Source organism: Silene latifolia, chromosome 5 (assembly GCF_048544455.1).
Source record: "Silene latifolia isolate original U9 population chromosome 5, ASM4854445v1, whole genome shotgun sequence".
Taxonomy (NCBI): domain Eukaryota; kingdom Viridiplantae; phylum Streptophyta; class Magnoliopsida; order Caryophyllales; family Caryophyllaceae; genus Silene; species Silene latifolia.
Window position 1 is genome coordinate 37,710,294 of NC_133530.1, and position 12,560 is coordinate 37,722,853.

Below are 12,560 nucleotides of genomic sequence, written 5' to 3' on the forward strand. Positions count from 1 at the left end.
ACAATTTGTTTTCAAGCTCGTACGTATTTTGGTATCTCTTATGACTGGCATATCTAAATCATGAAGTACCGAGCAATAATCTGCATATTTGACAAATTTCCCATATAGGTTATCGAGATTTATCTCTTAGTTTCACCGACATACAGTTCACATCTAAGACCTTGCTCTTTTCGGCAGAAAGGGACTAAACTGAATGGCGCTAAGCTGAGCTGAATGAAGTTGAGGTAAGAGATAATATGTGAAGAGATGAGTTGACCAGAGTTGAGAATAGAGTTGAGCTGAGCTGAGCTAAAATAAGATGAAATTAAAGCCCGAAAGAACATGGCCTAACACACTCTTACCCCGCTATGTGCGAATTATCAAGTTGGCATATAAATTTACGATTATATATTCCGGCTCGTACAAGCATCACAGATGGATTATATCCAAAAAGAAACCGGACAGGGTAAAATTTGGCAGAGGAAGAAATATGAGGAAAATAACAGTACCTAGTCCCAAAGAAGGATGGAGCAGAGTATCAGATCATTGAGGCCCCTACACATAATGCACCACAAAACACAGAAAGTGGCACAGAGGTTGCATCAAAACACAAACAAGTTTCAATTAAAGCTTTGTTCACAGTGTCTTCAGTTGATTTCTGAAATTTCAATCAAGACAGTAAATATTTTGGTGACAAAACATCATTCAATTACCTACCAAGAAGACTCACTTTAAGATTACACATATCTGTGCAAATATGAGCTTTTATAGGAATATTAATCAAGAGAAAAAAAATTGGAGAAAAAAAATACCAAGTGGAGTTAAAAAATGAACCAGTAAAGAAATGGATGCTAATCCAAGTGCCTGACCAAAAGAGAGTAAGAGATACTACTCCCTGTAAGTGCTTAAAGGAATCCATTGTCGTGTGCCGGGGGAGGTTATCACATAGGCGCAAATGCGCAATTATAGCATACGTCTCAAGGTTATCATATACGCGGAATTGTAGCATACGTCTGATACAAATTCCGGTGAAAGGAGATATTACATTAGTAGAAGAAATAACGATGCAAGCTTACATAAGACAGTCTGAGGCAAATTAATGAGGACGGAGGGTTTACGCACTTTTTTCGCCACATTGTCAATGAGGCCATGTTAGGAGAGCTGCTTAAACACTAAATAATACTGTATGTTGTAAAATACAAAGGAATGGTACTCTTTGGAGTAAGTCTTCTAGAGGACGGTAAAAAAAATATATAGAATGAACACGTATTATATAAAATGGTTTACTAATAAAAACAATCACGGCATACAAAAAATCTCGTCATGAAGACATGTACCAAATAAAATAATCACTTTGAACACGATTAATAAAAAAAGGTTACGAAAAAGTGGTCTAGTAATAATTTAGTAAGATACCGTCTTTCATAAGTATTTGGGTATTGCTAACCAACTAAAGCATTTGGGTTCTGCAAGACAATTGAAGTCTTACAAGTGAAGAAGACAGGAGCCGACCAAGTCCTTAATGAAATTAACAGAAGACATTGAATACACTGATATGATATATATTATCCTCCCTATTAATGTTGCCCTACATCATCTTCTATCCGACCATCAACTAATCTTTTTATCTTTTACTCATTATTTTAATGTGTTTCTTAATTATACTTCGTATTGACTGTTGTCAGTTCCCAGCCTTTTGCATGGAGGGTTTCATGCTGTACCGTTTCAAAAACTATATAAAAAAAAAGCATCCAGAAAAACAAAAAGTAGAGTAGAAAACTAAGTAGATAGGACATTCAATTCATGGTATTAAGTATTGGTTTCGTCTAATGGTGGAGCGAGAAAGGCTAGTGGTGTTGTCTCCCCTATACCGATTTCTCTCATTTTATAAGTTTCATTAGTTGAATTATAAATTCGACTCGCAGACTTTGAAAACATTTTAGCCCACCAGGGCCACCACACTTCCAGTTGGGAGTCTTTTGTAAATAATTCCGTCTTTATTTTGGGTCGGTACTCGGTACTCGGTACTTGCCACCTGATATCGGTAGACACCCTATTAATTAGTCGACATTATGTCTAAAATCTAAATACAACATCCAATCCAATCCAATCCTTCACTGAAATACCTTAAACATGCCAAACCTAGCAAACTTTTAATAATGGCTTAATAATATACTACAGTACTTCCTTGTATCCCATTTCCAAAATAACACATTTCTTAATAAAGTTAAGAAATACTAGATCAAAAAGAAAAAGTGGGAGAAATCAAATAAAAACAGATTTACTCTACTTAACCTTTACGTTTATCTTTTCTTGTTAAAGAAATTTTTAATAAATGTAAAGAATCGGCTGAGTTAGAAAGACTATCTTTTGAACTATCTATGAAATGTGACAGAGCCAAGGAGTCCAGCATGAGAAAGCCAGCATGATTGAGGACGTACAATGTTAACTTGTACTCCGTATCACTTGTGAGAAGCACAGAAAGCTACTGTAAGTACTACAGACTACTTTTAAGATTTTGTCCATTCATGCAAAAACTTAATTAAAAAATCTTACTACTCACGAGTCCAATATCTATCGAGTAAAATTGTTCTCATTCTATGAACCTCTCGAACCATCGTATCACTCGTAAGTCATAACCCAAATAACCCGTTTACAAATGTATTACACCTTGCCCATCGGTTTAGAGCAATGCTATTATTGTTGAATTTCACAGGGACAATTGAAGTTTCAACGAATGAAATAGCAGACATTCTTTTCAAAAGAAAGAGGTATCGCGTACTTTATGCATTGTTGGAAAAAAAAATCGGACGAAAAGAGAGGCAGAAGATGGAGAGAAGAAAATAGCATGTATCATCTCCATTTTCTAAAAGAAGTGGAAAGTTCATTTCCTCAGTCCTCACCCAGATCGTTAGATCGCCCCCAAATGAAATCTTCACCATTCAAAAGAAATGAACCCTCCATTTTAGAAATGGAGAGGATCTCTATTGCTCATGTACATGTTTAGTACTTCTGTACAATTATTTTATTGAGGTAATTGCATTGGTGTTTAAATTATTAAAATCTCTTTCTCTACTAGTTTGTTACTTTCATTCAAATAAAGAATCAGATCAGACCAACACCAGTTAACATAGTTTAGAAATTCGATGGTTGTTAATTGTTATCTTACCACTTCTTACAAAGTTACAATCTTAACTTATCCGCAACAGAGAATCCGACTCATAGAACTCAAATGGTAAAGACTTAAGAGCAACAATTTTTAAGCTCCTGTTCTCATCTTAAAGTTTGCTTTATAAGCAATAGTATAAACCCAATAAAGAGTGCGTAGTTTCGAACTTATGGATACAACTTGAGAAGAGCATGAGGGCAACACCCCCTCAATTACCCCGAGGCCCAAATGCATAATTAGCAGCTTCTCTAAGTTTAAGAAGCAAGAAAGTCGGTTATCCCTAAGTTAAGAATAAAACGACCATTTTCCGATTAACCATACTAAGGCCCTGTTCTTTCTGGCTTTTTAGAGCTGAATCAATCGAATCGAATGGAGCGAATCGAATCGAATCGAATGAATCGAATGGAGTGAGCCGAACTCGAATCGAATGGAGCGAGTAAATAATAAAGTCAATTGAAATTTAATCGAATCGAAATAATCATATTAATATTAATAATAATAATAATAATAATATTTAATATTATTGTTATTATCAACTATAATAATAATAATAATAATAATAATAATAATAATAATAATAATAATAATAATAATAATAATAATAATAATAATAATAATATTCATAGTATAATACTATTTATACTAAAATTAATATTTTTAAGAAAAAAATTATAATATTATACTCCCTCTGTCCCGGTAATTTGTCGTCCTATTCCATTTTGGGGTGTCTCATTCAATTATTGTCCTTTATATTTTAAGAATAAACTTGATGAACAATTTGATCATTCACACTCAATTTGGTCCGCTTGTCATTTTATAATTGGCCACTCCTCTTTCCTTGGTCTTTGTGCCAAAACCAAAGGACAACAATTGACCGGGATAGAGGGAGGAGTATATGAATAATCATAAATTATAATAATGAAAAAATAGTAATTTTTTACTAATAATATTCTTAATAACAATAATAAATAATAATGTCAATATTAATAATGATATTAGTAAAAATAATTGTTTCGAATAAAAACACTCAAGTAAGCGTTGCTCGAATCCGGGTCGGGTCAACGCGCTCTTCTCAGACGATGGCACCTCGAACCTATGCTTGCTCTCTCCGGATGGATCTTTCACGCGTAACAAATAGGGCCTCAGAGGGTTCGCAATAGGTCCTTCTCTGATGCCTTACGGTACTGTTGGATAGACCTTGCTTGAAGCTAAGGTTTCCGTGCCCTCTCATAGTAGCTCGAGTAGTCTTACTTCTAGAGAGAGGAAGTTGTTGGTGAGAAGTATTTTACCATTGATGGGTGAATAATGAGGTATTTATAGATTTCTATGTGTACCTCAAATGATGGTCGCAAGCATAGTTACCATATTCGCTATGAATACGCCTTATCGATTCGCGATTCGCTTATAGAAAATGTGTTATATGTATTTTCGATGAATCGATTGATAGAATTCGCTTTTAACAATTCGTGATTCGTAGAGTATCAAGCGAATCCGTAACCATGTTGGCAAGCGTGTTGACTTTTATGACCCCATATTGGCTACTGGGTCAAGTCGGTTGGGCGTGCCCCATCAATAATATTAATAATAAATGTTATTAATTTTAATAATAATAATACCAATAATTATAACAACAACAACAACAATACTACTACTATTCTACTAATAATAATAATAACAACAATAATAATAAATAATATTATTATTAACATTAATAACATTATTATTCATTTTAACAACAACAACAACAATATTATTCATTTTAATAATAATATTCATAATAATAATAATAAATAAATTATTAATAACATTATTATTAACACTATTATTAAATATAATAATAATAATAATAATAATAATAATAAAGAATAAAGAATAATATTAAAAAAAAATAGTATTATTGATAACAAAATTAATAATAACTATTAAATTTAAGATGAGTAAAGTTTGAAATGAGTCAACTTAATGGAGTCAATCAATCGAATGGAGCCGAAATGCCGAATCGAATGGAGCCGAAATGAATCGAAAAATCGAAATAAATTTGAAAATAAGCCAGAAAGAACAGGGCCTAAAATGCATCCACAAAAACTGCGTAGTGATTACTGAAGCGTTAAATTTTATTTTATTTTATTTTTTATTTAAATAAAAAGACACACAAATCGGGTCCTGATTAATTACCCTCCATGACATGAAATGATTATTTCACACAGTAGAGTGTAGAAATGATCTCCATAACAATTCAGGATGGTTGGAAAAGGATTCCTAAGCCTAAAGAGTAAAGACGACAGTGCATTGGATCATTGAAAACTTTTGGGCTGAAGAATATTGTCAGGAAGACAAACGAAGATGATTTTGGCTGTCATTTTTCAATACAAATAGATAGGGAGTATATGTATATGTACGGCAATCATCAAAACGGAGAAGATGCTAAATGCAGGGAATAACCACTTCAGGAAGTTTTTGAAATTTGATCCATCTTATTTTAACTTTTAACATCTCGCTTTCATCATTGCACAATGCACCCTACTCATATTCACCCTTGACGACTCACTGCAAGTGCCAGATTCGGCTATCTTGTGGAAAAAAACAGCATGTTTACAGCATGAAGTGTGTCATATTGTGTCGACGCGCAACATGTGGGTCAAAGTGAAGTTTTGAAGTGAGATCAATTTGTATGGCTATCTTTTTATCTCGCTCCCCTGAACCCCAAAACTTGTAGAAGCACCCCTACAAAGAGCATAATAATCGTAGTGATATACCCAAACTAAATAAATGGCTTAGCTTAAGTCTTCTAGAATTGGCAAGTTTATAGACAACAAGGTTCACTCCAATTGTAAGCGTAATAAAAAGCACATAAAATTAGTGCCAAGAAGAGTTTTGGTCGAAGGAAACATAGTCCATTCCAAATGGATACATATTACATAAATGAATTTTCCAGGTAAAATGTACAGAAAAGAAGAGGTATGAGTTTCTTACAACTTGGATGCATGAGCAAGGGTTTTTGTCAACGCAGTGGCCGCCTTTGACCCAGATGCCCGTCCCAGGTGCTTGCAGATGAAATCACCAGCCAGTAAGAGTTTCTGCATGTCGATGTTAGTTTCTACTCCTAGTCCATTGAGCATATATACTACATCCTCAGTGGCTACGTTACCCGATGCACCCTTAGCGTATGGACAGCCACCAAGGCCTGCAATAGACGAATCCACTGCACTAATGCCCATCTGAAAACGAACAGAAAAGAAATTAATGATATGGTTTCGCAGCTAGTGAAGGCACGATTACCCTGCAAAACCCGAAACTGGACAATAGTATGTTCGGAAAGGGGGTGGGGAGGGGGAAGAATTTCAAAACTTTGGCATATAAAAAAAAGTGTATTACCTTTGTCCCTACCAATACTTTATGTATTCCACTTTGATCCGTCAATAGATTATGTTTCTTTTTAAATATGTTTTGTGTGGTAGAATGAATGCTAGAATCCCTAGTTCACTTGCACTTGCTAACATAAAAAAACGATTCAAAAGCAAATGTAAACTATTGACATGACTGGGACACGGAGAGTATGACTACAAAAAACCGTATAAGATTATACAATCCAACAATTCTTTTAGAGTTCTAACTTCTAAGAACAAAATATTACAAGCTATAATCCAACATCCCATTAAGATTTTCTTACTTGAAGGGAGATGAGGATGTTGGAGAGAGCTTGTCCATATGTATCATGAAAATGGACAGCAAGCTTCTCAACAGGGAGAACATCCATAACAGCTTCAAGCATTGGAATAACAGTACCTGAGATAAAAGCAGAAATGAAAGACAAAGGAAGCTGATCTCAATACAAAACGAAAGGAATAGAGAACGCTAAGCAGTGATTAGATATAAATGACAACTTATTAACCTCAAGCTCCTAGAGAACACATTTCTTAAACCAAATGAGTGATTTGACCAATGATTTCCTCTAGGAAGAAGACTGTCACCATAATTTTTCAACTGCTGACTCCAGTGAACAAGTTTTACAGACACAACAATCGGATCTATGTGTGTCATCATAGTAAGTTGATTTAAGAACATTTTTGCTTTAGTCGATTTCTAGATGTGTGTCCTGTTTAAAGATTTAAGCTAAGATAAACTTTTCAAAATGTCCTTGCCATGAGTAGCAATATTACATGCACATTTTTATTAAAAAAAAAAAAAAAAAAAAAAAAAAAAAAAAAATCAACTATAGTAGGGGAACTATCATATGCGAATTAAGGGCTTCTTTGGACTGAAGTATTTGTAGGTGAGGGGAGGAATACATAAAACAAAATCCCTTGTTTGGTAAAGCTAATAAAGGGTGTGTTTGGATAAAGGGATTTGGAGAGAAAAGAAAGGGAGGGATAGTAGGGGAGTTAAAATTCCTTGTTTGGATAACAAATAAGGGTGGAGAGAAATGGAGAGGGGAGATTTGGAGGGATCCATTTTCCCTCCTCCAAGGCAAATTAGAATCTCTCCACAATAGGCAAGATTTGGAGGGAAATTGTATCCAAACACCCACACCTCATTCTCCCACCCCTTCCCTTCCCTCCCTTCCCCTTTCCTCCTTCTCCCTCCCCTCCCTTTCCTTCCACTTTTGCAATCCAAACACATCCTAAGGGTATAAGGAAAATGGAGAAGGGAAATTACAATCCTTCTAACATAGGAAAGATAAGTGGGGGGAGGGTGTGTTTGGATAGTACGATTGAAAGAAAAGGAAGGGGAGGGGAATGGAGGAAAGGAGTTTTCCCTCCAAATCTCTCCTTTGTTGGAGGGATTTTGATTAAGCTAGGAGGAGGGAAAATGTATCCCTCCAAATCCCTCGCTTCCATTTCCCTCCTACGCTGTTTGTTATCCAAACAGGGGATTTTGTATCCCCTACCCTCCCCTACCCTCCCCTCCTTTTCCCTCCAAAACTCCTCATCCAAATAAGCCTTAAAGCTTTGTTGTTGAAAACTGAAATCCTAAAAAGGGGTATTGCAGCTTTTCCTTCGCTACTAAGATCAATTCAGTTGACTCGTGTTGGTTATCTATCAAATTAGTTAAAGCAAGATTTCACATTATTCAGCAATAATCCCCAAAGTATGAACTTCAAGAGCTATAGGACATACCAGGCGTCCCGATACCTATTGTATCACCAAGAGAGATCTCGTAACATCCCATGTTAGATAGCTCTTTAGCAACATATGCTACTTGAGATGGAGATACGGTTCCTTCAACTGGGCACCCCACAACGCATGATATGTACCTGAGAGACATTTCAAGTATTACATACAAAAGTACATTCATAATGCTACTAAAAAATGTACAGGTAATAAACAAGCATACAGACCCACGAACAGGCAAAGAGTGTTTCTTTGCAGCAATAGCTACATCATGGTATCGTTTGAGACTCTCTTCAATGCTACAATTAATGTTTGACTTTGAGAAGGACTCTGAAGCTGAAGCAAAAATCGCCACTTCCTTGGCACCAGCTGCAACGGCTGCTTCAAAACCCTGCTTTAACAAAATTGGAAAATTAGCAGTGGCTAACTTTCACCAGAATACCTCAATGAAGATTTGGAGACACAACTAAACATCGCAAACAGGCCGTATTCAAGTTATTCACATGGGCCAGGTGTGTTTTGCCAGGCCTATACACAACCATGGAAAAAGCTTACCTTGAGATTAGGGATCAGTACAGGAAACCTACCACCTTGATGTCGGATTGCTTCCATGACGGCCTTCGCATCTGCAAGCTACAAAAGAATAATTCTTCAACAATACATTTTATATTGACTTAACATTTCAGTTGGGACTATAAGAGGGCCCATACACGATTACAAAAACAGATCACTGTTTAAATGTCAGAACTAAGACACATTACATCAAGATATTTCGTAATGAATATCTGCACTCAACAGAATCACAGAGAAGTACTTACTTGAGGCACCCATTTAGGGGACACGAAACTAGTAGCCTCAACAACCGACAGGCCAGAAGAAGCAAGCATCTTTATCAACTTGATTTTTACATCAGTAGGTACTATACTTTTCTCGTTCTGGAGGCCATCTCTCGGTCCAACTTCTACTATCTTCACACATTTCGGCAACTTCTGTAAAAGTGGCCCCTGCACTGTTTCACATATTAAACAATTGAAGAAATTAAAGTAAAGGAACTCTAAAAAGTTTAACTAATTATATGTTATAAGTCACAACAGATCGCATCAGAAGTGTGATTCCACGTACCCTACTCTGACTGTATCCTGGAAACGTATCAATGCCTAGTGAACTGTAGTTACGAGTGTGTGACGCCAGGGCATCAGAACAACTTCTAACCACTCCCTGCTGCTGCTGCTTCAGAAAAGCAGGTGACCTAGGTTCTAAGAGTATGTCCCTCATTGTCGTTCTCCTTGAAGTTTTGGTTCTTACAACTTCAGAACTGGAAAATGAGACATTAAACCAAATTGCAGGAAAATGTTAGCTAGCATGTCAAGAGCAGTGTTGAAGGGTAAGAAGTCCGAAATCTTTAGAAAATCACAAAAATATACGCCACCATAAATATAGAGTAACAAAGATACAAGAAGATTTATGCAAATGCAAGAGAAATCACCAATAATCATTCCTGATTCCAAGATAAAGTAACTAAATAAGAGTCCTTGCTGATAGTTTAGGGTAAGATTATCAGTCAGACTCTCCCAAGTCTTAAGACTCTACCACATCAGCTTTCCACTAATTTTTGTTATTTCTTTATTGTTCAGACCCACCTCAGACTTTATACATTATCCGTCAGACTCACCCCAGACTCTACTTTTTCAGTTTATTCTTTTTTTACAAAAAAAAAGAAACGACACATGGGATGCATTCATTGGATAATTTCCTTTAATGTGGGGTCAAGACTCACCCAAAGTCTTAAGTTGAGTCTTGGATTTCCAAGACTCAACTTAAGACTTTGTTAAGACTTGAGTAGATTATTGGTAGTCTTGAGTGAGTCTTGTCTTAAGACTTATGAAAGTCTTGTCTCAAGACTACCAATAATCTTACCCTTACAACTTTACATAGAACTCATATGGATGGAGATTGGACCCACACGTGATCATCCTTGAGATGAACGGGTGCTGAAACCAAAGTAATTTTCAGGCACCAGTGAGCTTTATTTTTGGCCAAGAAAATCAGTCACATTGGAAAGGGAACCTAGAAAATTACATCATGACAGAGTGCCAATCAAACAAAATTTCATTCTAGTAAAGTCAATCCTATGAAAGGGTGACTAAATTAAAAAATCAGATTGAGTATAAATATACTTCACTAAACAGCATTCATAACAAGAAACAATTGAGAAAGCATGTTGTTTCTTTTACATAAAGCTAAACGCAATTGGTTTAATATAAAATGCTCAGCAAGTAAAGGCATGTCGGAAACTCACAATAACTAAAGTCAATATCTGAATACTTCCTCCATCCCAATTTTATTCTCCCCTTTCTGCCAAACATTATTCCAATTTAATTGTCCCCTTTCAAAATTTAGTAATGAAAAAGTTTGAACATCCAATATTGCCCCTAGATTATTAAATATCCCCTCTCCATCATAACACTATCGTCTCAATTTTCTATAATTTTAGTGGAAGAATAAGTATTTCACCCATTTTCCTTAAACCCTCTCAAAATAGAAAGGGGGACAATAACTATGGGATGGAGGGAGTAGTAATTTAAAGCCATAGTGTATGAACTGTCTACTCACTTGACCGCTACCAGAAGCTGCTTAGTCCCTTCTCCAAAGTAAAAATCCCCATAAGCTTCTGAATCTTTTGCTATAACATTACTTACAGAAAACAAGCTTCTGGTTGTAACACCATTTGTTCTAGACCATTTCTGAAGACCAAATTGATCTTCAACAGTCGACATAGACGTTAAATTAAAAGATGAGCAAGCCCTTCTCGAAATCGACTTGTTGAAAACCTTTTTCAATATCATCATAGCAGCAGCACCTCCTCAAACTAAATATCGCCTGAAATTGGTGTTTTACCAGCTCTCACACCTTTCATTATTCCTGCGGAAAACATCAACATAGGTTGTCAATTCATGTAGTGGCTTAAAGTTACCAAGGGCACATTGGTTTATCAACTGTGATCCGAATAAATCCGATAGATACAACAACGCTAAGGCTACATTCCCCCACATTTACCTGAATTATCTCTCACCTAAGCTAATCGTCTCTCCTGCACCAAAAGGATTACTAGGTTATCATGACCCAGGAATTTTTGGGAATAACATTGCCGCAATTAAACAATCTTGAAACTAGTTCCGTTTCATTCAGATTCTCTTTTGCCACCGTTCATACATTTCATCATGTCTTAAAAGAAAGCATTGATCCAACCTATCAAACGAAGTTGACGGATTCTTCAAGAATATGATAAATTGAACATTTAGGCTAACCAACCAACATTGAGCCAACGTGTATTTTAACCAGAACAACTCCAAAAAGGCCAATTTACAGCCCCAACCCAGCAGTAAAATTACGTAGTGACGCGTAACACCTACACACATCATTTCAATAAATTCCTCCACAATTTAATGATCTCCCCATCAGACTTTTCTTTTTCTATTAAAAATATATTCGCGGTGAAAAGTTTTGAAACTTGGATTTCAAAACGTCAAACGAGTAAGAACATTAGACTATGAGCATATCATAATCTTAAGGGAATCTGAGTAACATAGCCTACACTGAAATGAGCTCTAACCTAAACTTCTCTGATAATAAAACTCAATATACAAAGTTCCGATCAACAATTCAACACAAAATCAGCAATTCACCATAACCTACACAGAAATTATCAATTGCATCAACAAGAACAATCTCAATCAATTTTTCATGGCTAATTTAGTGATATGTAACAGTAGAAATGTGCAAAAAGCTTGATAAACTAATATGATCATGTAAAACTTGTGCTTGATAAATTTAACTTAGAAGAAATTATAGAGATTAAGGAAATACCAAATATTGGTTAAGGAATAGGATGATTATCAGAATCTACAGCTTTGATTCGTTGATTTGAGTTCAATTTTCTAGGGTTTTGATTTTCTGATGATTGAAAGAGAAGGTGACAGAGAAACGTGTTCAGTTTGAAGAAGAAATTTGTTGCAACTCAACTTTGAGTTACTACGAACTCCGTATTTAAAACGGAGCATATCGATTTACTCTAAAACAGTTTTCAAGAATTCGGGTCGGTTCGGGTCGGGTCGGCTTGGGTTATTTTCGGATTAGTTTTTAACAACTTACTAGTTTTATACTTTTATGCCCGTGTAAATTGCACGGGGCTGTCGTTTAGGATTGAGAAGTAGGGTTGTTAATAGGGGATGCTTTTTCATGTTAGTATTAATTTCGGAATTCTAGACGTGCAGAAAAAATGGTCTCAAAATCAAAGAGTT

At 35.7% G+C, this 12,560-nt stretch overlaps 1 protein-coding gene across 3 annotated transcripts; it reads right to left on the reverse strand.

Moving 5' to 3' along the window:
- Window positions 1–473: 473 nt before the first annotated feature.
- Window positions 474–12,301, reverse strand: LOC141657276 (uncharacterized). Of its 3 annotated transcripts, XM_074464448.1 has the most exons (11): window positions 12,127–12,301; window positions 11,317–11,350; window positions 10,873–11,181; window positions 9,382–9,574; window positions 9,078–9,263; window positions 8,815–8,892; window positions 8,487–8,650; window positions 8,266–8,402; window positions 6,819–6,934; window positions 6,122–6,366; window positions 5,462–5,872 (listed from the first exon to the last, which is right to left on the reverse strand). In XM_074464448.1, the coding sequence occupies exons 3-11, from the start codon at window positions 11,106–11,108 to the stop codon at window positions 5,824–5,826; spliced, it is 1,404 nt and encodes a 467-aa protein (XP_074320549.1). In that variant the 5' UTR covers window positions 11,109–11,181; window positions 11,317–11,350; window positions 12,127–12,301; the 3' UTR covers window positions 5,462–5,823. The 3 variants fall into 3 exon arrangements, with proteins under 3 accessions (XP_074320550.1, XP_074320549.1, XP_074320548.1); XM_074464449.1 differs by lacking the exons at window positions 5,462–5,872; window positions 11,317–11,350 and adding an exon at window positions 474–534; XM_074464447.1 differs by lacking the exon at window positions 11,317–11,350.
- Window positions 12,302–12,560: the final 259 nt, after the last annotated feature.